This window comes from Centropristis striata, chromosome 24 (genome assembly GCF_030273125.1).
Source record: "Centropristis striata isolate RG_2023a ecotype Rhode Island chromosome 24, C.striata_1.0, whole genome shotgun sequence".
Taxonomy (NCBI): domain Eukaryota; kingdom Metazoa; phylum Chordata; class Actinopteri; order Perciformes; family Serranidae; genus Centropristis; species Centropristis striata.
In genome coordinates this window covers 2,555,636-2,582,592 of record NC_081540.1, presented here as the reverse complement: position 1 = coordinate 2,582,592, position 26,957 = coordinate 2,555,636, and the positions used below count along the sequence as shown (strand labels likewise).

General features: G+C 32.9%; 1 protein-coding gene across 1 annotated transcript in view; it reads left to right on the top strand.

Annotated features, from left to right (window-relative positions):
- LOC131962680 (FERM and PDZ domain-containing protein 4-like) overlaps window positions 1-26,957 on the top strand; it is an 86,767-nt gene that overhangs the window by 51,234 nt on the left and 8,576 nt on the right. The window contains exons 3-12 of the mRNA XM_059327673.1: window positions 1,338-1,489; window positions 4,960-5,062; window positions 7,599-7,644; window positions 9,144-9,248; window positions 10,243-10,350; window positions 14,233-14,364; window positions 16,780-16,899; window positions 19,265-19,401; window positions 21,073-21,199; window positions 26,244-26,333. Coding sequence (XP_059183656.1) covers window positions 1,338-1,489; window positions 4,960-5,062; window positions 7,599-7,644; window positions 9,144-9,248; window positions 10,243-10,350; window positions 14,233-14,364; window positions 16,780-16,899; window positions 19,265-19,401; window positions 21,073-21,199; window positions 26,244-26,333 — 1,120 coding nt within the window. The remainder of the gene's footprint in view (window positions 1-1,337; window positions 1,490-4,959; window positions 5,063-7,598; window positions 7,645-9,143; window positions 9,249-10,242; window positions 10,351-14,232; window positions 14,365-16,779; window positions 16,900-19,264; window positions 19,402-21,072; window positions 21,200-26,243; window positions 26,334-26,957) is intronic.

Genomic DNA, 26,957 nt, shown 5'->3' with positions numbered 1-26,957 from the left:
TTTAGTGTTTTTATTTTGTTTTTAGACACACCTTTTTTGCCTTTGCAGTGTTCAAATGCTTCATATCAGAAAATAACACATATAACCTGTTACCAGCTGTATGATTTTTTCCATTGCCTGTTTTTTGCGTTTCCATCAGCACATTGTTCTGCAACATTTTGAAGATTTGCATGAGAAAAAGCTTTCCAAAAAGCTTTCCAAAAAGTGCACAAATATTTTTATGCTTGCTTGAGTAGTAAATAAAGTGTGAAGTAGGGTTATTTTCTCTCATAGACTTCTCTACAATCTGACTTCTTTTTCCCCAACTAGAAGCATCACCCCCTGCTGGCCTTTAGAAGATAGAGTTTACAGGCACTTTTCTCACTTTTAGTTAAATCGAAACTGCAAGAAGCTGCAGGATAAAATAAAATAAAAATTTAGATTTCACTAACAACTTTAACCCTTTGGAGTCTCCCGACTATTGTCGATTTTTTTATACTCTCATTCTGCCACTTAAAAAATGTTTACTTTTTACTTTTTTTCTCATAAATCTGCGACTTTTTTCTTGCAAATTTGCCACTTTAAATCTCCTAAATCTGTTACTTTTTTCTTGTAGATTTGCCACTTTAATCTTGTAAATCTGCAACTTTTTTCTTGCAAATTTGCCACTTTAAAGTGTCAAATCTACAAGAAAAAAGTAACAGATTTAGGAGATGTAATGTACTAGAAGTGTGCACTGTTGTATAATTTAGGAAAACGGAAGTATAAAACTTGATCAGAACATCCCTATAAAAAAAAAGTAGCTTCAAAGGAAAATGCAACGTAATCACTTTAGCCGAAACAGAAACTTTCTTGCTCTCGTGTCTTGCATCACCAAACCTTTTTGGCCTTTTCACATTAATACTGAATAATTTGGAGCTAATTGCATTAGCGGTACACTTTTATTTGGACCAGTCTGCAGACTTTATCTGAATGTAAGAGCTAGATTGCTTCCTGATTGCATTTTCTGAATGCAGGACCTGTTCTTTCTGTTTTTATGAGTGGCTCTTAAGGATAAAACGTGAGCCAAGACTCTGACTTATGATCAGCTGATCTCAGAGCTAGAATCACTCATGCTGTGTTTAATGTTTTCTCTCAGACCATAAGCTCATTTGTAGCGTTGGAATGAATGAAATTATTGCATTTTAATGTGCACTTTGTCCTTTTCTCTAAGAGATCCGTCTTTAACAAACAGGACAGGTTTGATCCTGGTTATTAATCATAATAATTTAACTATTTGCCGACTCATTTTACGTCACGCTGCTGCACACCATGTCCTTGTTCCCGGTATAAATGTATTTATTTGATGTGTTCTGCAGCCAAGTGTCCCAGAGCAGCTCCCTGGAGGAGGTCCACCTGGACGGGGTCCCGCCGGCCCCCCGCCTGGTGGAGATGAGGCGGGACCCGGTGCTCGGCTTCGGCTTCGTGGCCGGCAGCGAGAAACCGGTGGTGGTCCGCTCCGTCACGCCAGGTAGGAGTTAGTGGCAGTTATTAACAGAATAACTGTGTTTCCATCTATGAGTTTCTCTACACAGTTTGAAGATTTGCATGAGAAAAGGTTGATGGAGACTATAGAGAATGTGCATAAAAGTTTGTTTTTTTGTTGAACTAAAGTACTAAAAGAGACAAAATTACCAAAAAAAAGACACAAATGATCTAAAAAAAAAGACACAAAATTACCAAAAAACACATAAAAAAGACACAAAATTACCATAAAAGACACAAAATGAGCTAAAAAAAACACACACACACACAATGACCAAAGAAACACACACAAAATTACTAGAAAAAGACACAAAATGACTAAAAAAGACACAAAATTACCATAAGACACAAAATGAGCTAAAAAAAAAAAAAGACACAAAATGAGAAGACAAAATGACCAAATAAAAACACAGAAAAAGACACAAAATTACTAAAAAAAAACACACACAATGACCAAAGAAACACACAAAAAATACACAAAATTACCAGAAAAAGACACAAAATGACTAAAAAAGAAACAAATTGACCAAAAAAAGACACAAAATTACCAAAAAAAGACAAAATATTACAAAAATAAAGGACAAAATGACAAAAAAAAAAGTTTTACACTAACCCTCCTGTAGTCTTGGGGTCCTTTTTGTCCCCAAATCATTTTCAACATATGATTAATGAAGGTTAACTGTCATAGAATTGCTTGAATAAATTAAATTAAATATAACACATAGGGGATTTATTTATTTTAATATGTGCATGTTTCTTACATACAACATACATACAACCCAGCCTAACAAGTCTTTACACAAGACTGAAATCCCTGAGAAGAGATTATTCACTCAATTTAGTTACAAAAAGACACATGTTATTAAAATAAGCACATAAAGCTATGGTCAGTAGGTAAATTATACTCAAAACAAGATAATTAAGATACTATTGCTAGATAGAAGAAGAAAATACTTGGTAAGCTTCATGTTTTTTGCAGTGAAGATAAAACAACTGTAACAAAACAAAGTGAATCAAAGCGTGACACCTCCAGCTCTGCTTGTCTAGTACACAAATCCTCCAGTTTGCTTGTTTAAAGATTACATTACATCCTTCTTCTTGGTTGTGTTTGCAGAATCAGTAAACAAACAGCAGCTTTAGTGATTATTTAGAGCATGCAGACTGTGACTGCACCAGCCAGAACCACTGACCCCATGCAAGACAAGAATAAATACAAATTAATGGGTTTTTAAAAACTGGAAGTATTTTATTTGCTTGATTGGCTGATTTCCAAATGCCAAAGCAGAGTGGCTGCACACACACACACACAGTGATTAGGCATCTCAATAATCAATCTGTGCTGACTCCCAAGCAGACAACTGAACTAATGCATATTCTATTTAGAGTTCTTGGCTGAAGTAAAATATATGTGCAGTTTAACCCTGTGGAGTGTCCAAAAGCTCCAAATAATCCAGACTTGTTGACTCCATCCAGACTAGAAAACAAAGCAGCATGGAGCCCTACTGTAAAAGACACTAAATGACCAAAAAAAGAAACAAAATGACTAAAAAAACGATACAAAATGACTAAAAAAGACACAAAATGACCAAAAAAAGACACAAAATGACATAAAAAGACACAAAATGACCAAAAGAGACACAAAATGACAAAAAAAGACACAAAATGACTTAAAAAAAGACACAAAATAACAAAAAAAGACACAAAATGACCAAAAAAGACACAAAATGACCAAAAAAAAAGACACAAAATGACATAAAAAGACACAAAATGACCAAAAAAGACACAAAATGACTTAAAAAAAGACACAAAATAACAAAAAAGACACAAAATGACCAAAAAAGACACAAAATGACTAAAAAAAAAGACACAACAGACACAAAATGACAAAAAAGACACAAAATGAAAAATGTACATCAATTTAACCCTCTAGAGTCCAAAAGCTCCAAATAATCCAGACTTGTTGCCTCCATCCAGACTAGAAAACAAAGCAGCGTGGAGCCCTACTGTAAATTTACCTCTAAAGTTCTGGCTGTAAACTCCATGAGGCCAGTTTCAGTTTGATGATGATATACCAAGTAAAACTGGAGACAAGCTCAAATAGATTTAGTATCAAATGATAGAACTGGATGGAACCCTCTTATATGGTAGATTTGACACCTTTGGTCACATTTGAAACATTTAAAATTATTTATTGTGCATGATAGTGTTTTGAAAGTAAAAAAAAGATTCAAAATCACATTTTATGTTGGACAAAAGGACAAAAAAGACAGAAAATGATTTTAAAAAGACAGAAAATTATTAAAAAAAGACACAAAATGACAAAAAAAGACACAAAATGACCAAAAAAGACTCAAAATGACCAAAAAAAAGACACAAAATGACTTAAAAAGACACAAAAAGAAACAAGATTAGCTAAAAAAATACACAAAATGACTAAAAAAGACACAAAAAGAAACAAAATAACTAAAAAAAGACACAAAAAGAAACAAAATGACCAAAAAAGACACAAAATGACTAAAAATGACATAAAAAGAAACAAAATGACATAAAAAAAAGACACAAAATGACCAAATAAAAACACAGAATAAGACACAAAATGTCTAAAAAACACACAAAATGACTTCCAAAGACACAAAATGACAAGAAAATACACAAAAAAGACACAAAATGACAAAAAAGACACAAAATGACCAAAAAGACACAAAATAACTAAAAAATACACAACATAAGACACAAAACACACAAAATGATCAAAAAAGACACAAAATGACAAAAAAAATACACAAAAAGACCAAAATGGAGTCCCACTAGAATAAAAACCAGAGTTGATGACAGGATCACACACAATCACAAGATCACACTTATGTTTGTTTTTCTTAGTGTCTTTTTGGTTCCAAATGTTTTAATCCAGTAAGTCAGAATAAAAAATAAATTATTATTATCAGGTCATATAGGTGAAAAATATATACCAACCAACATGGCATTTAAACATGTTTTAAGTGGTGAATACAGGCAGGATGACTCCATAAAGTTACTTATTGTGTTTGTCAGGAGACGCATCGACCCAAACAACACATTAATAAACAACACATTAATAAACGACACATTAATAAACGACACATTAATAAACGACACATTAATAAATGACACATTAATAAACGACACATTAATAAACGACACATTAATAAACGACACATTAATAAACGACACATTAATAAACGACACATTAATAAACGACACATTAATAAACGACACATTAATAAATGACACATTAATAAACGACACATTAATAAACAACACATTAATAAACGACACATTAATAAACGACACATTAATAACCATGCGTGTTCTCTCTCTAATCTCTGTCTGACAGACTGAAACGCTCTCTGCTGTTTGATCAACTGCAGCTTGTTTACATGTGTGTGTGTGTGTGTGTGTGTGTGTGTGTGTGTGTAGGGGGTCCATCAGAGGGGAAGCTGTTGCCAGGCGATGAGATCATCATGATCAACGAGGAAGCGGTCAGCTCGGCTCCCAGAGAACGAGTCATCGACCTCGTCAGGTAAACACACACCTGATCAGCTGGAGTGGTTCAGATCAGATCAGATCAGCTGGTGGATTGATAAACAAACCCAAACATCCCCTAACTAAACCCTCTACTCAAGGTTATTGATTACATGTATGTACATTTAAAGGGCCAGTACAACAAGACATTGTTCTGCACAGTTTGAGTTTTACTTGTTTTTATAGATTATAGACTGTATAAAAGAAGTGGACATAGCCACCATGACATCACTCTTTATTGAGCATGATAGTGTTTTGAAAGTAAAAAATAGATTCAAAATCACATTTTGTGTTGGACTAAAGGACTAAAAAAGATACAAAATGACCAAAAAAAGACAAAAAAGGACACCAAATGACCAAAAAAAGACACAAAATGACCAAAAAAAGACAAAAAAGGACACAAAATGACTAAAAAAAGACACAAAATGACTAAAAAAAGACACAAAATAACTAACAAAAGAAACAAAATAACTAAAAAAAAACAAAAAAGGACACCAAATGACCAAAAAAAGACACAAAATGACCAAAAAAAGACAAAAAAGGACACAAAATGACCAAAAAAAGACACAAAATTACTAAAAAAAAAAAGAAACAAAATGACCAAAAAAAGGACACAAAAAGACACAAAATGACCAAAAAAAGACACAAAATTAGCTAAAAAGACACAAAATGAGAAGACAAAATGACAAAAAAAAAAAAACATAGAAGAAGACACAAAATGATTGAATGTTTGTGGACTGGCATTTTTGTTTTTTTTAGGCAAAAGTGACCAAATTTGGACGAGAAGGTTAAAGTTACACTCCACGGAAACTAATAATGCCCCAAAATAAATGTTGCTGCTAATCTTTAACATATCCAAGATTGTGATTACAAGCCCACCATGATTTATATGATGGAAAATAACTCTTTTTGTGTGTTTTTTTCATAAAAAACAACAGTGACATGTCCTAAACCCTGCACTGAAGGTTATTGATAACATCCATTTAAAGGGCCAGTACAACAAGTGGTATCTGGCCTTGCACACAGTTTGAGTTTTATTTGTTTTTTTAGATCATAGATTATAAAAGATGTTGACATAGCCACCATTTGTGGTTTGTGGACTACCTTTTTTGTTTTTATAAACAGAAGTGACCATATTTGGATGAGAAGGAAACTCTCCTCACATATTGAGCCCAAAAATACATAAAAATAATGAAATCCGAGTTAAAATTATACTATTTACTAAAACAAAATACACAAATGTGCTCAATGAACTGTTTAGAAACTTGAAAATGTAAACATAGGATGCAAATATGAACATATAAAAAGGTAAAATTGAAATATAATAAAACTATATGTTGATTTGAAGCCTTTCAAAATAAAAGTGAGTCTACCTGAAGCACGCATTTTCGTTCCCTGTGTTTTATGTATCCATTTTTTTTTTGAACATATATATTTTTTATTGCATTTTCCAACATAGACAAAAACAACAAACAACACACTGTGGCCACAGAAAACAAATATCCAATTACTTATTACGTAATACAGACAATACAATGAAAATGCTCTGTCCCATTACAATTGACAGTGATGTAGCAAATACACATCTGGGGAAAAAAGAAGTGAAGAGTTGTTAAAAATAAAAAATAAAAATAAAAATTTTTCCAAAGATCTCAATTTCCATTTTGAGAGAAAGCTATTTTTTTAGATAATTAAAAATAATAATAAGTAAATTAATGTCCTTCCTTATAACATTATGTATACATTTTATGTGTAAATATGTTTATGTGTAATTCAAAAAAAGTCCAAAACCCGATTCTTTCACATTAATATAACTTTACAGGGCAATGTATAATAATGTATAGTGTGCAACGTAACGTTCTAGTGATTAAGACTGTTTCTGTTTCTTCCTATGACAAAAAATTGATGTCACTTTACTTTTACTCACCTCGTGGAACGAAAAATATGTATATATCTCGCTTTTATTTTGAAAGGCTTCAAATCACCTTCCGGTCCTCACAGTGAAGGTCAGCAACAATATTAAAATCCACAGGCTTTTATTTTAGAATTTTGTCAATGAAAATCTAAGTATAAACCAGAATAAAACACTTCAGATTAGCAGGTTTGGATCAAGTCACAGTGAAACAACATCATCTTCATCATCTTCATCTTTTAAACTCGTCTTCATTTTCACAAAACTGTTCAAAATGATAATGAAGTGCAAATAAATTTAAACTCTTCTGTTACTTTGATGCACAGTTTCCCTCGACTGGAACCATGTTTTCATTAGCCACAAACACTGAATCATGTTTTTATAAATGGGAAAGTAATGAGTGTACAGCACGTGTGTGTGTGTGTGTGTGTGTGTGTGTGTGTGTGTGCGTGTGTGTGTGTGTGTGTGTGTTACTTGTAAACGGTGATTGCCAGCGGCGGCTCATTTCCTCTCAGCAGATGAAGTTCTTCTTCTGGTTTATCTGCCGTTGTTGCTGCTTGTTGTTGTTGTTGTTTCCTAATGATTTTTGTTGACTCTGTGATTTGTTGTCTTCTCGCTTCAGGAGCTGCAAAGAATCCATCATGTTGACTGTTGTCCAACCGTATCCGGTGAGTCAATCAGCTCGCACACACACACAAAGACCCACAACGATTATATGTAACAGATATATATAAATAAATAAAAATCTAGGAAGAGGTTGCTGTACACTGTAAAAAATATCTGTAGATTTTACGGTGAAAAACTGCTAAATCATGACAGTAAAAGATGTAAAATGATCAGTTTAAGTAACATTTTATTTTGAAAAATACATTATTCCACTGTAAAATACACTGTTATATGTATTTAATGTAATATATACATTATATACAAGCCATCACTGTAATTTTTGCATTTATTTTAGTAAAAATACTTTTTCGAACTGTTAAATGTTCTAAACGCCATATCTCTAACAGAAATATATTATAATATTTAATGGTAAAATCTTTAATTTATGCAGCATTTATGAAGTATTTTCTTGTCAATTATAAGGCAAAACAGCGTCTATTTTGATGGAAAAACGTTTTTATTTTTTACAGTAAAAAATTTAATAAAATGTCAGTCTTAAACGTGAAATCAACAGTGCTAATATCATTTTACCGTAATATTAGAAAAAGTTGCACCGTGTTTATTACGGTAAAGTTCTGGCAACCACAGCTGCAGTTTTTTTACCATAAAAACAACAGGGTTTTTTTACAGTGTGTCTGTAAAAAACGGCAATTTAAATATAAATATCAGCAAAAACTGCAACTTAGACTGAATATTCCCGTTATTTTTAGGGTAATTGTGTCATTCATTCACACATTGTGGTATTTCTCCTTTAATTTGAATTGAAAATGTTATATTTTTACAGCAAAACTGTGTGTTTCCTACAGTTTATAACAGTAAAAGTAAAAGTTTTGTGCTATTCTTTGATTTACGGTAATTAAAAGTGTCTACGGTGATATACAATTTTTAATTTTACGCCCTATTTCTGGTGTAATTTGACAGTTTTTTACTGTAATTTCTACAAACATTTTTTACAGTGTAGTTCAATTAGAGTGAGAACAACCTTGTCAGCCGATTTTCTTGAATGGATTTTTTTTTTTAGATGTCTCAAATACGGTCTGTGGTTAACGCAAGTGGGACTAAACTCTTGTTATAGGATTTTTTTGGCATAAAGAAAAAATATATTTAAAAAAAACACCATTCCTTCATATAAATAGGATCAGATGATGAACTTGTGTTGCTCCGACTGAATTCTTTCAGCTCTTGTAGTTTGTGTTGCTATGGTTTTTGTAGCTGTTGTTCTTGAAACCAAGTTATGCAAAATATGTTTTAGTCATTTAGACGTTTATTTGCACTTTTCTGCACAGAAAACGAGAGGTTATTATGTTTGCATTTAATTGATTTATCCAATGTTATATGTATTGCAAATATTTTTGAGAAAACTGTTTTTTCCCCTAATTTAATTTGTGCATGTGTTTATGCTTCTTTTCTCTCTCTCTCTCCATCTGTCTCCCTCTTTCTTCCTCTGTCTCTCTCTCTCTTTTTCTCTTTCTGTCTCTCTTTTTGGACGTTTGCCTCTTAGTCCCCTAAATCAGCGTTCATCAGTGCAGCCAAAAAAGCCATGCTCAAGTCCAATCCGGTCAAAGTGCGCTTTGCAGAGGAGGTCATTATAAACGGCCAGGTTCCAGTCAGTTCCCACACACACACACACACACACACACACACACACACACTGATGTTTGACCCATATAAGTAGATGTTACCATGTAAGACAGACAGTTGAGTGAATGTCAGATAGATCAGACAATCATAAAAATTATATGACATCACACTTTGTTTGTTGAATTCTTCCAAATTTCACCTGTTTTCACTGCAAAAAAAGGTCTAAAAACAAATAAAAACAGTAAATCTGAGGGAGCTTGCAGCTTTAATTTATCTTGTTTTAAGAGTTCATTTCATCATTGTGTCTTTTTTGGTCAATTTGTGGCTTTTTAGTGGTAATTTTTACATCTATTTTTTGTCATTTCACATAATTTTTTGTCATTTTAGTGGTCATTATATGTCTTTTTTGGTCATTTTGTGTCTTTTGGGTCAATTTGTTTCTTTTTAGTGGTCATTTTACATATATTTTTGGTAATTCTGTGTTTTTTTTATCATTTTGTCTTTTTTGGTGATTTTGTGTCTTTTTTGTCAATTTGTGTCTTTTTAGTGGTCATTTTACATCAATTTTTGGTCAGTTTGAGTCTTTTATGGTATTTTCGTGTCTTTTTTGTTGATTTTGTGTCTTTTTAATGGTCATTATAGGGCTTTTTTGGTCATTTCACATACATTTTTTTTGATAATTCTGTGTCTTTTTTGATCAGTTTGTGTCTTTTTTGGTCAATTTGTGTCTTTTTTTGTCAATTTTGTCTTTTATGTTGTCATTTTTACATATATTTTTGAAGGTCACTCTGCTCGGGCCAGTTCATCGCTGCTTGCAGCTTTAATTGATCTTGTTTTAAGAGTTAATTTCTTATTTTAAGGGTTCAACATGCTTATTTCTAAATTTAATAAATCTTGTCAAATGAAATTATCTGTCCATGCAGCAGATTTAGTGTTTTTATCTGTTTTTAGACACACCTTTCTGCAGTGTTGTGTTTAGCTGCAGAGGATAAAACAGTGATGATATTGGTCCTTTGCAGAACCCGGTGAAGGACAACTCTCTGCTGTTCATGCCAAACGTCCTGAAGGTCTACCTGGAGAACGGGCAGACCAAGTCCTTCCGCTTCGACTGCAGCACTTCTATCAAGGTAAGTGTGTGTGTGTGTGTGTACTTGTACTCCAATCATAGTGAGGACCAGCATTAGTTCTTAACTAACTGAGTTAAGAGGACATTTTAATTCGTTTTTAGAGTGAGTTTGCTAGTTTTAATTTGTTTTTTTATTAGTTTTAGTGTTTTTGTAATTTGGTAATGGTAATATTTGTTGGGTGACAGATTAAAAAAAAGTCACAATAAATGTTTCCTTTATTTCCTTTGTCTGATCCATCTCAGCCCCAATAAGTTACAAAAAAAATAAAACTAATAAAAGCTAAACTAAAACTAAAGCATTTAAAAAAATAAATACCAAACTAAACTGGTCATTTTTTCATCTTTTTTTTTTGTCAGTTTGTGTCATTTTGTGTCTTTTTAGTGGTCATTTTTACATATATTTTTGGTAATTTTGTGTCTTTTTTGGTCATTTTGTGTATTTTTTGGTCAATTGGTGTCTTTATATTGGGTATTATATGTCTTTTTTGGTGATTTTGTGTCTTTTTTTGTTCAATTTGTGTCTTTTGTGTCTTTTTAGTGGTCATTTTCACATCTTTTTTGTTCATTTTGTGTCTTTTTAATGGCCTTTATATGTCTTTTTTTGGTCATTTTGTGTCTTTTTTGGTCATTTTGTGTCTTTTTAGTGGTAATTTTTACGTATATTTTTGATAATTTTGGTAAAACTAAAGCATTCCAAATAATAAATACCAAACTAAAACTAGCAAACTCACTTTAAAAACGAATTAAAACTAACTGAATTTGAAAACAAAAAATCACAACCCAATTAAAACTAAAACTAATGAAAAATCCAAAACTATTATCACCTTGCAAGGGAATTCACTATTACAATGAAGGTCCTCACAAAGACAGAAGTGTGTGCATGTGTATGTGTGTGTGTGTGTGTGTGTGTGTGTGTGTCCTAAAGGCACACTTGGCAGAATTAGCAGTCTCTGCAGCATCTATAATTACAAAGGGAGAAATTCATTTAGGGTGCAAATGAGTGTGTCTTGGTGCACACACACACACACACACACACACACACACACACACACACACACAGACCATGAAATTCAATCACTGTTTGAGTTCCATTTGTTTGAGCAGCTAATTTATTCAGGCGAGGTGGCAAAGAGCATATTTAAATTTTTCTGACTTGTAGATTCAGTTTTGATCCCAGCGTGTAAAAAAAGCTGAGTCAGGGTTTTTTCCAGCTTCAGTGCCAACAGTGTGCTGTTACCTTCACAAGGCTTTTAGTTTAATATTGATTAACTAAATATATTTAGGTCATTGGAGCTCTACACTCATACATAGGTGCGTTAAAAACCACCTGGATTCAATATTTATGTTAAATATACACTGTAAAAAGTAGATTTTACAGTGAAAAACTGCTAAACCATGACAGTAAAAGACACTAAAATGAAAAATGGGTTAATTCCGTTTCAGTAACAATGAAATCAATTATTATCATGTATCAATTATTAAGAGAAAAGTATTTGTTTTATATATTTTTTATAACAGCATGCTGTATTTACAACAACAAATACACTGTAAAAAAAACAAAACTGTTGTTTTTACAGTAAAAAGACTGGCAGCTGTGGTTGCCAGAACTTTACCGTAATAAATACACTGCAACTTTCTTTAATATTACGGTAAAATGATATTAGCACTGTTGATTTCACGTTTAAGATTGTCATTTTATTCAATTTTTTACTGTATAAATAAAAGGTTTTTCCATCAAAAGAAACGCTGTTCTGCCATATAATTGAGAAGAAAATACTTTATAAATGCTGCATGAATAAAAGATTATAATAGATAAAAGATTTTACCATTAAATATTACAGTATATTTTTGTTATATATCCTGTAAAAAGATACACATGCATTTATCTTTTTACAAAAGATAAATGCAAAAATTACAGTGATGGCTTGTATATATATAACAATATATTTTTTGTTACGAACACGGTGCCAGTGTATTTTACAAATTTTCAACAAAAAAAAACTGTAAAAAAAAAAAAAAGATATATACATTTATGGTGTTTCATTGTTACTGAAACCGATTAACCCATTTATCATTTTATGCTATTTTACTGTCATGATTTAGCAGTTTTTCACTGTAAAATCTACAGACATTTTTTACAGTGTACTTAGCGAGCAAGTTAAGGGAAGTTTAGATACTAGATAAAATGAATATTTTGTCAACAAAAAAAAAAAAATACATTACAAAAACTAAACAGTTCAAATAATGTACTAAATGTAATTTAAGCCTTTGAAAAAGTTATCTCAAATTATTGCACAAGCAGCTAAAATGGTAAGCTAAACGTACAGACCAAACAATGCCGATAATAAACAAAAAGTAAATAATGGATGAACTGTTGAAATTGTTTGCTGAAAGTAAATGATAAGCAGTGTAAACATAGTGGTTCATTCCAAGAACTAGCAGCAGTAAAATTGCTTTTTTTGTTGTTGTTGTATCAATTAATTGTCAATTTTTACTCCCTTTTTGTCCCTTATAACAGTACCTGATAAGGAATAAAAAATAATGATACAATAGCTTAATATTCTGAAAAAGTTAAATATTTAAATAAACAAGTCAAGGGGCAGGTTTAGCAGAAAAAGGCAACATTTCTTCTTCTACTACTTTTAAAAATCATGAAGTTTGTGATCAGCCTGCTGGTAGTAAAACATAGTGACCTCGCTGTTCCATCATGTTTTACTCCTCAGAGATTATCATCTGAAAAGACGACATGTCCACAGTCACAGTGTTTCTTTTTCCACTCCACCCACACGCCTTTCAAATCCACAACTCTTCATCTTTTCACATTTCTAAAGGTGAAGAAGTTTTCGAGGTTTTCTCTTTTTGTTAGTGCACAAAGAACGCAGAATCTGCATACTATAACTCTGCATAAAGGAATCATGCCTTTATATATTATGAATACATTTCACTTATTCATTCACACACTAACGTGTCATCACATGCTAGTACAAAACTGAAAAGTGCATGGACGAGGCTGTTTTTCAAAATAAAAGCCCTGAAAAGTAACTATATGTAATAGTTTTGTAGTATAAAAGCATGAGAGGTAACAGGAAATCCAGGACAAGGCTGTTTTTTAAAGTAAAAGCCCCACCAAGTAACTATATGTGATAGTTTAATAGAATGAAAGCCTGAGTTTGAACAGGAAACCCAGTACAAGGCTGTTTTTCAAAGTAAAAGCCCTGCAAAGTAACAATATATAATAGTTTAGTCGAATAAAAGCCTGAGTTTGAACAGGAAAACCAAGAAAAAGGCTGTTTTTCAAAACAAAAGCCCCACAAAGTTACAATATCTTTCTAGTTTAGAAGAATAAAAGCATGAGAGGTAACTAGAAATCCAGGACAAAGCTGTTTTTCAAAGTAAAAGCCTGAGTGGTAGCTGTGTTTGAACAGAAAAAAACAGTACAAGGCTGTTTTTCAAAATAAAAGCCCCACAAAGTAACTATATCTTTCTAGTTTAGTAGAATAAAAGTCTGAGAGGTAACTGTGGCTTAACTTGAACCCAGGACAAGGCGGTTTTTCAAAATAAAAGTAACTATAAATAACTATATACAAAAGTTTTTGCTTTATACTACAAAAAAATCCACGCCAGGGTCTACTAAACTTAGTAGAATAAAAGCCTGAGCAGGAGCTGTGTTTGAACAGGCTGCTGTTTTTCAAAATAAAAGCCCCAAAAAGTAACTATATCATTCTAATTTAGTAGAATAAAAGCCTGAGAGGTAACGGTGGCTTGACAAGAAACCCAGGAGTATGAGTAGTTGTTGCAAAGTAAAGTAATTATAACACTGTCAACATTTCTGCATGAATTTTCTAGCTGAATATTAATTTGTTTGTTTGTTTGTTTACTTTAGGATGTGATCCTGACCCTGCAAGAGAAACTGTCAATCAAATGCATCGAGCACTTCTCGCTGGTGTTGGAGCACCGGACGGAAGGATCTGGAAGCAAACTGCTTCTCCTGCACGAACAGGAGATGCTTACTCAGGTTGGAGACGTTTCCTCTTCCTTTACTTTATTTCTCCTCCTTTACACAACACACACACACACACACACACACACACACACACTCCTGCTCAGTATTCAAGCAGCATGACTAAAAAAAGACACAAAATGACCAAAAAAGAAACAAAATGACTAAAAAAGACACAAATTACCAAAAAAGACACGAAATTACCAAAAAAAAGACACAAAATGACTAAAAAATGACGCAAAATGGCCAAATATAGATGCAAAATGACCAAAAAAAGACACAAAATGACTAAAAAAGGACCAAAAAAGACACAAAATTACCAAAAAAGACGCAAAATAACTAAAAAAAGACACAAAATGACCAAAAAAGACACAAAATTACCAAAAAAGACATGAAATTACCAAAAAAAGACACAAATTTACAAAAAAAAAGCCACAAAATGACCAAAAAAGACAAGAAATTACAAAAAAAGACACATAATTTACCAAAAAAGACACAAAATTACCAAAAAATGACACAAAATGACTAAAAAAGACACAAAATTACCAATTATAGCCACAAAATGAAATGAAGCAAACTGCTTCTCCTGCACGAACAGGAGATGCTTACTCAGGTTTGAGACGTTTCCTCTTCCTTTACTTTATTTCTCCTCCTTTACACACACACACACACACATACACACACACACACACACACTGACTCCTGCTCAGTATTCCAGCAGCATTGACCCAGTGTCATTTATCAGCTGTGGCTCAGCAGGGCGACAGCTCACATTACACCTACCATCCTACACACACACACACACACACACACACACACACAAATACACACACACACTGTCTCGCAGCGCCCGCTACATTCTAATGAGGTTGCGGGATCACAGGAGGATAATCTTAATATTCATAGCACACAGTTAGAGATGAAGTTGTGCACGTGGAGCTCACAGAGGCAGTTAAAGACGCGGCTGATCAAACACACAGTCAAACAGCTGAGTGTCATCTGGTGGCAGGTGTTCTCTCGTCCTTGAAATAGAAAATAAACTCCCTCGCCCTCTTCTACATTCACACATTAAATCATTTATAAAATGTAATCCATTTTTTAAAAGATGTTGCTGGTCTTGTGGTTTTGTCTTGAATAAGAAATGGAGTCCAGGACGTGGTTTTCTCAGAGTTACTGCTGCTGGATTACACAACCGTGTGTTTAGGTTGTAAAGCAGTTTGAATAACACTAATATTAATATTAATGATGCAGCTTGTGCTGCAACTGCAGGGGAATGTTACATTACAAGGACATTAACTGAAAAACTATTGGAAAAGCTAAAACTTTGAGATACTTGTACTTTACCCGACTATATCTGCATTCTCCCTGGGAATGGAACAATCTGCAGAAAAAGCTTAAAAAGCTTAATAAGGCTCATTATGTTTTGATATTGTGTTATATTGCACTTGTTTTATTGTAAATGTTCATTTTTTTGACACTTTTGTTGAGTTTTGGCTGCTATTTTGGCCTCTTGAAAAAGAGATTCTGAATCTCAATGGGACTTCCTGGTTAAATAAAGGTTAAATAAAATTTTAAAAAATCATTTTCAGAGCCAAATTTTTCACTTATTCACTACTGGATTTGTTTGACAGCTCTTTTACTCTGCACAATATTATTATTTACATTAAAAAAAACTGTGATCAGCTTATAGAATATGATGCTTGTGATGCTTCATGCTATTTTCCTGGTTTTCATCAGGGTTATTAATGCTGTATTATGGAGCACTGCAGTGTTTGATGCTTTGTGATGTTATTGCATTATTGCATATCACTGACTTATCCCAGAATGTTAAAAAAAATAACTTTCTAGCATTTTGTATTGTGTAAACAAGTGGCATTTATATATATATATATATATATATATATATATATATATATATATATATATACATATATATATATATATACATATATATAAAATTATTATTATTATATCTACTTTTATGATGTAGATTTATACATTTTTTATTTATTATTTCTACTTTTTATTGTTACAATAAATACATTTTTGTCCCTTTAAGAAATGAGAGCAACTTCAACAACAGCAGCTATAAATTGATGCACAAGAGTTAAAATGTTAAAATGTTTGCTGACTTTATCTCCCAGAAACACTCGATACAGTCCCTCTAGTCTAGTTAACATTTATATTCTACTGCTGGTGTTTTACTACAAATCGTCAAAAAAAAAAGTCTTTTCTTGACTTGAAGTGAAGCAGAAACATGCAAGTTTATTACACTGATGTTTTAATGTTACATAGAGCACCTTTACACTAATAATAGCAGAACTTTTTACAGCTTTTTCTTCATCTGTTCATTTGTTCATGCTCTCTCTCTTTCTCCTCTCCTGTTTCCTCTCCTTCTCCTCTCCTCCTCCTCTCCTTCTCCTCTCCCAGGTGACCCAGAGGTCGGGCTGTGACAAGATGAAGTGTTTCTTCAGGATCAGCTTCGTGCCCAGAGACCCCGTGGAGCTGCTCCGGAGAGACGCCGTGGCGTTTGAATACCTCTACGTCCAGGTGAGCAGCGCCTCAAAACTCATCCTGTCCACTTAGTCTGTAAAATAACAAATTGCTTCCCCGTAGGATTCCTTTGATAATTAGTCAAGTGAAATAGCCTGAGAGAAGAAAAGCTAATCATCTTTTTTTCCTGTCAGAGTTCACCATTTTGTGGTCTTTTTGTCTCTTTTTTTTGTCATTTTGTGTCTTTTTGGGTCATTTTGTGTCTTTTTAAAAATCTTTTTGTGTCTTTTTTTTATTAATTTTGTGTCTTTTTTAGTCATTTTGTGTCTTTTTTGGTAATTTTGTGTCTTTTTTAGTCATTTTGTGTCTTTTTTGGGTCATTTTGTGTCTTTTTTTAGTAATTTTGTGTCTTTTTTGGGTCATTTTGTGTCTTTTTTGGGTCATTTTGTGTCTTTTTTTAGTCTTTTCTATCTTTTTTAGCCATTTAGTGTCCATTTTAGTCATTTGTATCTTTTTATTTTAGTCATTTTGTGTCTTTTTTTTTGTAATTTTGTGTCTTTTTTAGTCATTTTGTGTCTTTTTGTGTCTTTTTAGTCATTTTGTGTCTTTTCTTGTCATTGAAATTACGTAAAAACATATCTATTTTATAAAATAATCATGTTGTAATATTCTCAACAGCTTCAAATGATTCTTTGACCCAGAAAATGTAGATTTTGACACCAAGGTTGACCTTCTAAGTGGCTTGGAAGATATAGCGTTTCTCATAGATTTTATATGGCTGCCATCTCCGATCCGCAATCTTGATGAAGTGGCTCCTACCAAAAATTGAAACCTATAGTGATAGAGAGTATATGTGGAAAAAATGTGGTGCTTTTGTCCCCTTTATTTAGCTAAGCTGCCTGATTATAAGGGATATGATCTAAAACACAGTGTGATTTTCATAAAGCTTTGTGCTAATTAGCAGAGTAAAGACTGGAACCTGTCAGACTGAACCCTCCTGTGCAGATAAAGTCCTGAAATGAACCCACTCCTGTATAAACTACTTGTCTGTAAAATAACAAATTGCTTCCCCGTAGGATTCCTTTGATAATTAGTCAAGTGAAGCAGCCTGAGAGAAGAAAAGCTAATCATCTTTTCCTGTCAGAGTTCAATATTTTGTGTTTCCGAGTCCTCCACCAGGGACTGGAAGCTGCCTGGCTCCCTGTGAAGGAAGCTCAAGCCACAAAGGTTGAGAACGACTTTATTTCAGCTCAGCAGGATCCACGGCTGCTTCAGTTGTTCCACAGAGAGATTAAATGCTTCTTACAAGCCCGTAAAATAGACTTTGGGGTTCTTCTATCTAAGACCTAAAGAATCTCTATCTAAGAATCAAATCTCTATCTAAGAATCAAGCATTCAGCCTGTCTCTTCTGTCGAAAACATTTTTTAAAACTTTTTTGATCATTTTGCCATCTATTTTTGTCATTTTGTGTCTTTTTTAGTCATTTTTATATCTATTTTCGGCCATTTTGTGTCTTTTTTGATAATTTTTACATATATTTTTGGTTATTTTGTATCTTTTTTGATCATTTTTACATCTATTTTGGTAATTTTGTGTCTTTTTTAGTCATTTTTACATCTATTTTTGTCATTTTGTGTCTTTTTTAATAATTTTTACATCAATTTTAGTTATGTGTGTCTTTTTTTATCATTCTTACATCTATTTTTGGTCATTTTATGTCTTTTTTTAATCATTTTTACATCTATTTTCGGTCATTTTGTGTCTTTTTTAGTCATTTTTACATCTATTTTGGTCATTTTGTGTCTTTTTTGATAATTTTTACATCTATTTTGGTCATTTTGTGTCTTTTTTGATCATTTTTATATCTATTTTGGTCATTTTGTGTCTTTTTTGATCATTTTTACATCTATTTTTGTGTCTTTTTTGATCATTTTTACATCTATTTTTGGTAATTTTGTGTCTTTTTTTTTAATCTTTTTTACATCTATTTTTGTCATTTTGTGTCTTTTTTTTATCTTTTTTACATTTATTTTTGGTTATTTTGTGTCTTTTTTAGTCTTTTTTACATCTATTTTTGTCATTTTGTGTCTTTTTTAGTCATTTTCACATCTATTTTCGGTCATTTTGTGTCTTTTTTGATCATTTTCACATCTATTTTGGTCATTTTGTGTCTTTTTTAGTCATTTTCACATGTATTTTCTGTCATTTTGTGTCTTTTTTGATCATTTTTACATCTATTTTGTCATTTTGTGTCTTTTTTAATCATTTTTACATGTATTTTCGGTCATTTTGTGTCTTTTTTGATAATTTTTACATATATTTTTGGTAATTTTGTGCCTTTTTTAGTCATTTTTACCTCTATTTTGGTCATTTTGTGTCTTTTTTGATCATTTTTTTCTATAACGTCCTGTCTCTCTGCAGAGTTGTAACGACGTGGTTCTGGAGCGGTTCGGACCAGAGCTGAAGTACGACGCTGCGCTCCGATTGGCCGCTCTGCAGATGTACATCCTCACCATGACGACCAGGCAGAGCCAGAAGGTCTCCCTCAAATACATCCAGTGAGTTAATGTGTGTTTCTGACACCAACAACATGAAGTGTAATGTTAAACTGCTGTACAGCTCCTCCATCATTAATACATCAGTCTGGGGTTTTTCCTCTAAAAGGTTTTTCTGATGGTATTTTAGGAGACTCTTCTTCTGCAAAGCATGGTTTTCTTTTTGAAGAATCAAATCAAATCGTGTAAAGAAATGTCAACAAGCATCCAAGCATGCAGCCTGGTGCCGAAAACATTTTTAAAAACAGATTCCTTTGGTTGCATAAAGAAAAGTGGTTTAAGAGAGTTTGTGAAAGCTTTTTTTTTTTGTCTTTGTATCACAAATTATTGCACAAGTCTGTGAACTATAACAGCCTGTAAACACTGAGGGAAGGACTCCAAACACACACTACCACTCCAAAGTTTGGGTTCAAATAGAAATGTCCTTATTTTTTAAAGAAAAGCACAATTTATTCAAATTAAAATAACAGACGTAGAGTCTAGAGTCTAGACAGTGTTAATGTGGTAAAATACTATTAAAGCTGGAAACGGCTGATTTTCTTATGAAACATCTATTATATTTTATCCTGTGTTCCAGTGGCACATTAATCCACATTTATAGTGTTGGAAGGCTCATTGATCATTAAAATACCTGAGAATTATGTTTAAACAGCTGAAAACTGTTTTGTGCAGATTTGAGAAGCAATAAAGGCTGGTTGAGTATCGAGAGGTAAAGTTGGAGATTTGTACAGGTTAAAATGATTATTTATGATTAATGATTAAGGTTTTGTCTGCATATACTGTGATACATGTACTTTTTCGTGCCAATATTTAGGGATGCCACACAAATGCACACATGCATTTTGTAAAAAAATATCTCTTTCTAAAATTGCTGAAAACATTTTAATTCTTGTCGATAAATCTAAATCTTTTTGTAAGCAGAACTCACAAGATAAATTATAGTTTCTACTTAAGTTTAAGAAGTAACCCGTGAAAAAAATGACTTTAATGCCAGCAATGTTCCGGACATAAATGTCTTAGTATTTTTGAAATGGTGGTCATGGTGGATGCTTAAAATAATAAATTAACTCTTAAAACAAGATAAATTAAAGCTGCAAGCAGCGATGAACTGGCCCGAGCAGATTGATCGCAAATTATTTGTTTCTTACCGAGATAAAAAACACTTTTTAGGAGTCAATTTCTTATTTTAAGCGTTCAACATGCTTATTTCTAAATTTAACAATCTTAATTTAAGAAATCTTGTCAAGGTAAATTATCTGTCCATGCAGCAAGATCATTTCCCTCAGATTTACTGTTTTTATTTTTATTTTTTGCAGTTTGGATGCAGACTGTAATCCACTTAACTGCCACCAGTTTCATTAATAACAAAGATTTTCTGAAAATTACTCTACTAACGAATTCACACGTGGTCCAGAAAACTTGTCGCCTCTTGTCATGTTCATGTTTCAGCACAGCAACTTCAGAAGTAACAGATCGAATAAAAAATTATTCATATAGCACATTTACAACAAGGTGTTGTTAAGGAAAGACTTTGTAGAGAAGTTTTCCCTCCTGAAAGTCAACTAAACCTGTAACTGACAGCCTGCGTCAGACTAAACTGAATCCAATTTTCTCGCCTTTCACTGCAACTATTTAACCTGGTCTGGGGAAATGATTTTTCCTTGGTGTCAACAGGAAGGAGTGGGGTCTGCCTCTGTTCCTGCCCCCCGTCGTTCTGTCCAGCATGAAGGAGAAAAACATCAAGAAGGCTCTGACACACATCCTCAAAACCAACCAGAACCTCGTTCCTCCGGGGAAGAAAGTAAGCAGCTCTCTCTGTCTCCCTTTGCCCTTGTTAATAAACTTCTGACTCACACACACACACACACACACACACACACACACACACACACACACAAGCACACTGTCTCTCTGTTTTCTGTCATGCGTTTAGGGCTTAAAAGCAGCTGGAAAAAAGGTTTTGCAAGGATTATTTATTCATTTATATTTTTATTTTCTTTTTTTTTTTGGTCAGGATCATTATTCACTGTAAAAAATGTTTGTGGAAATTACAGTTAAACACTGTCAAGTTGCATCCAAAATAAAGGGCGTAAATCAAAGAATAGCACAAAATTTTAACTTTTACCAGTTTCAGTTTGATGATGATATACCAAGTAAAACTGTAGACAAGGTCAAATATATTTAGTATAAAATGATAGAACTGGATGGAACCCTCTTATATGTTAGATTTTATACCTTTGGTCACATTTCCAACATTTCAAATTCTTTATTAAGCATGATAGTGTTTTGAAAGTTAAAAAAAGATTCAAAATCATATTTTATGTTGGACAAGAGGACTAAAAAAGACACAAAATGACCAAAAAAGAGACAAAAGACACAAAATGACTAAAAAAAATATACAAAAAGACACAAAATGACTAAAAAAATACACAAAATGACTAAAAAAAAGACACAAAATGACCAAAAAAGACACAAAATGACCAAAAAAAGACACAAAATTACAAAAAAAAGACACAAAATGAACAAAAAAGACACAGAATGACCAAAAAAAGAAACAAAATGACCAAAAAAGACACAAAATGACCAAAAAAGACATAAAATGAGAGGACAGCACGAAGGAGAAAAACATCAAGAAGGCTCTGACACACATCCTAAAAACCAACCAGAACCTCGTTCCTCCGGGGAAGAAAGTAAGCAGCTCTCTCTGTCTCCCTTTGCCCTTGTTAATAAACTTCTGACACACACACACACACACACACACACACACACACACACACACACCGTCTCCCTGTTGTCTGATGCAGTATCTTTAAATAGCATGGCTGCCTTGCTCAACCTTGTCGAGGTTCTCACCCTTGTCAACCTCAGACCTTTAGCGGAGCCGGACCTTGAATGCTAATGTGACTAGCGGGCTAAATGAACTGTCAAACTGTGTGCATAATAAGATATTCATATTCACACACACATGTCCCGGTCAGGGGCCGCTGAACAAACTTCAGCTCAACTTTCAGCTCAACTTTCAGCTCTTTGTCAAACTCTTTTAACTCTTGATGCTCTGTTGTGTTACTTTAGTCTCTGAGAAAACAGGAATACTTGCCATTAGTGTTTCCTTTAGGCGGAAGAGGCTTTTGTCGGGACTTTTTTCATCCCTGTAGAAGAGCCGGGCCGTTTTTCTCCCCTATATTAAATAAGAATAAATTTTTTTACTTTATTGAGCATGATAGTGTTTTGAAAGTTGAAAAAAAGATTCAAAATCACATTTTATGTTGGACTAAAGGACTAAAAAAGACACAAAATTACTAAAAAAAGGACACAAACTGACAAAAAAGACACAAACTGACAAAAAAGACACAAAATGACAAAAAAGACACAAAATTACTAAAAAAAGACACAAGATGACTAAAAAAACACACAAAATGAACAAAAAGAACACAAAAAGACACAAAATGACTATAAAGGACACAAAATGACAAAAAAAAATACACAAACTGACTAAAAAAGACACAAAATGACCAAAAAAAGATGCAAAATGACTAAAAAGGACACAAAATGACCAAAAAAGACACAAACTGACTAAAAAAGACACAAAATGACTAAAAAAAAACACAAAAAATTACTAAAAAAAGAAACAAAATGACCAAAAAAAAGACGCAAAATTACTAAAAAAGACACAAAATGACCAAAAAAGACACAAAATGACCAAAAAATGACTAAAAAAAGACACAAAATGACTAAAAAAGAAACAAAATGACCAAAAAAAGACACAAAATGACCAAAAAACATCCCTATAAATAGTCAAAAGAGCACCAGATACGTATTAATCCTTGCTGGATGTTATTCCTCCTGACTTCTAAGAACTACAGCTCCCAGCTGTTTTCTGAATTACTGAGAATAAAATGATGACTCTGTATATTTTTGACCCATTTTTAAAGATGGACATCTCCAGTGGTGATGAATGAGCTCGGGGCTCAGTGTCACAGACGGCCAGGGAGGAAGAAAGTAATGAGAAAGAAACAAACACATCCGTTATCAAGCCGTAGTTACGGAAGTCCTCCAGGGCAGCGAGAAAAAAGAGTCTGGATGGTTTTCTGTCATGTGTTTAGGACTGAAAAACAGGTGGAAAAAGGATTTTTCAAGGATTATTTATTTATTTATATTGTTTTTCTTTTCTTTTTTTCGGTCAGGATCATTATTCACTTTAAAATATGTTTGTGGAAATTACAGTAAAACACTGTCAAGTTGCATCCAAAATAAAGGGTGTAAAATACAAATTGTAATTACCGTAAATCAAAGAATAGCACAAAACTTTAACTTTTACTTTTACAAAAACTGCAAAAAAAAAGTATAATTTTCATGTAAAATTAATGGATCAATACCATGATGTCACAATGACACAATTAGCCTGAAAATAACGTGATTATTCAGTCTAAATTACAGTTTTTGCTGATATTTACATTTAAATTTACAGGACAAAACCCCACTCACTGTATTTTTTATGGTGAAGTTCTGGCAACCAAAGCTGCCAGTATTTTACCGTAAATTAAACAGATTTTTTACAGTGTTTTCTCTCCTCTTTCTAAGTCTTTTTAAGTCACTTTTTACTCTTTTTTTTTTTTTGGTTACATTTTTCAGCATTTTTTAAGAAGACAGCTAAAATACGGAGGGGGAAAAAAGTATATTTAAAATAATAATAATTTAAAAAAATAAATAATAATAATAAAAAAAAAAAAAAATGATAATAAAAAATAAAATAATAATAAAAAAATAAAATGAAAATGTTGTTTTTATACTCAATTCCAATATATAATATAAATAATAGTGGTGCACTTCAGCCTCTTGTGGACAAAATGCGTATTACAACAAACACTTTAAAACATGCTGAAAAATTATCCTGACCATAAAAAAACAGAGTTAAAAAAGTAGTGTAGAAATACTTTTTGTCACCTTGTTCTTAAGTCCTAAAACAGGAGAGAAAATATTTTATTTTATTTTATTTTATTTTTTTTGGGTCTTATTTGCCTCTCAGAGCTTCCGTACATAAATCATATAATTTCTCTTATTATATAAACACAGTCGGGTTGAGAAGTGTTTTTCTAGACGCCAGGCTCCTCTCTGATTGGTTGAAGAATTAACATGTTTAGAAGAGTGACAGGAGTTATGTATTTATTCTGAAAATGATTTAGAAGCTGTGCAGTCTGAGAGCCATGAAGCATTCAGTGGAGCTGAACGCTACATCACTCATCAGCAGCTAATTAGCTCTGAGTTAATCTGTCACAGCTTCATGTGGTGATGAAGAACCACCTGAAGTCCTCAGATGTCTTTTTACCAGAAACGAGTCTTCCCTCTGAGCTGCCTGGTCATTTGTATTCACGGTGGCGGCTGATATTCTCTCCGTTCATTAGGGAGAAATCCAGCAACTCAAAACACTGACACACACAGAATTAGCTTTCCTATTAAGGCCTTGAAGTTATCACTCGCCAAATGAGGCCGTTTGCAGAAAGCCGGTGGTTAAGACTGAGCAAGAATATCATCAAAACAAAATTATTTTTAATGGAAATGTCTGGCGAGGTCAGACATGCCATTAGCCTTTTGTTTTGGGGATTGATGGCGTTCTTAAAGAGACGGTTCAACCCACAAAATGCACATTTTCCTCCTACATGTAGCGCTTTTTATCAAAGTGTAGAGTTTGTTTGAAAGGAAATAGCTTTTACAGAAAACTGCCAGCAACCAAATGAGAGTTTTATAGTCAAATGTACAGGTTCACTGCAGAAAAAGTGTCTAAAAATGCTTCAAATAAGAAATTAACTCTTAAAACAAGATACATTAAAGCATGATAGTGTTTTGAAAGTTTAAAAACAGATTCAAAATCACATTTTATGTTGGACTAAAGGACTAAAAAAGACACAAAATGACCAAAAAAGAGACAAAATGACTAAAAAAATGACACAAAATTACCAAAAAGACATAAAACAAGAAGACAAAATGACCAAAAAAAGACACAAAACGACCAAAAAAAAGACACAAATAGACACAAAAATTGCCAAAAAAGACACAAAATGACAGAAAAAGACACAAAATGACCAAAAAAAGACACAAAATGATCAAAAAAAGACACAAAAAAGACACAAAATGACTAAAAAAGACCCAAAATTACCAAAAAAAGACACAAAATGATCAAAAAAAGACACAAAAAAGACACAAAATGACTAAAAAAGACCCAAAATTACCAAAAAAAGACACAACATGATCAAAAAAAGACACAAAAAAGACACAAAATGACTAAAAAAGACCCAAAATTACCAAAATTCTTACGCTAAACACACAACACACAAATAAAGTACAGTCACACTACAAGAAAAAACAGAGTTGGTTTTTCTTTGTTTCTTTTTGGTTCAAAATGTTGATCCAGTAAGTCAGAATAAAAAATCTATTTAATAAATCTTGTCAAGGTAAATTATCTGTCCATGCAGCAAGATCATTTCCCTCAGATTTAGTGTTTTCTCTGGTTTTTAGACCTTTTCTGCAGTGAATAATCTGAAGAATGACTGTGAATACCTTCAAAATACACTTTGATACTTTAGTTTAGAGAATCCCATTGACTCTAAACGTGTGGAGAGGCAGACGCCATAAAAGGCGCCGCAGTGGAGCGGCGCTTTAGATCTGGATCAGATTTAAATGACGTGATGGGGTGTAATGGAAAAGCAGCGGCCCAGATCAGAACGGCCTGAGAGCTTTACATCCTGCTGTTAGAAGACAAATGCGTCTGTTCAGGGTGAAGTGATTTAGCTGTGGATGCTAATGTGTTTGACTTGTGTGTGTGTGTGTGTGTGTGTGTGTGTGTGCAGCTGACGGCTCTGCAGGCCAAGGTGCATTACCTGAGGTACCTGAGTGAGCTGAGACTCTACGGAGGGAGGGAGTTCAAATCAATACTGCTGGTAAGACCGTTAGTTCTGGAGAGGAGCTTCAAACTGTAACAACAATGTCAAAGTCTGGGTTTTAACACTATGGAGTCTTGGACTATTTTGTCCATTTTTGAATCCTTTTCATGTCTTTTTTGTGTCTTTTTTTGTCATTTTGTGTCTGTTGTGTCTTTTTTCTAGTCATTTTGTGTCTTTCTGTGTCTTTTTTCTAGTCATTTTGTGTCTTTTTTGTGTCTTATTTTGTGTCTTTTTTTGTCATTTTGTGTCTGTTGTTGTGTCTTTTTTTGTCATTTTATGTCTTTTTTTGTCTTTTTTGGTGTTTTTTTTGTCATTTTGTGTCTTTTTTGGTCATTTTGTGTCTTTTTGTGTCTTTTTTCTAGTCATTTTGTGTCTTTTTTGTGTCTTATTTTGTGTCTTTTTTGGTCATTTTGTGTCTGTTGTTGTGTCTTTTTTTGTCATCTTATGTCTTTTTTTGTCTTTTTTGGTGTTTTTTTTGTCATTTTGTGTCTTTTTTGGTCATTTTGTGTCTGTTGTGTCTTTTTTGGTCATTTTGATGTCTTTTTTCTAGCCATTTTGTGTCTTTTTTTAGTCATTTTGTGTCTGTTGTTGTGTCTTTTTTTGTCATTTTGCTCTTTATTG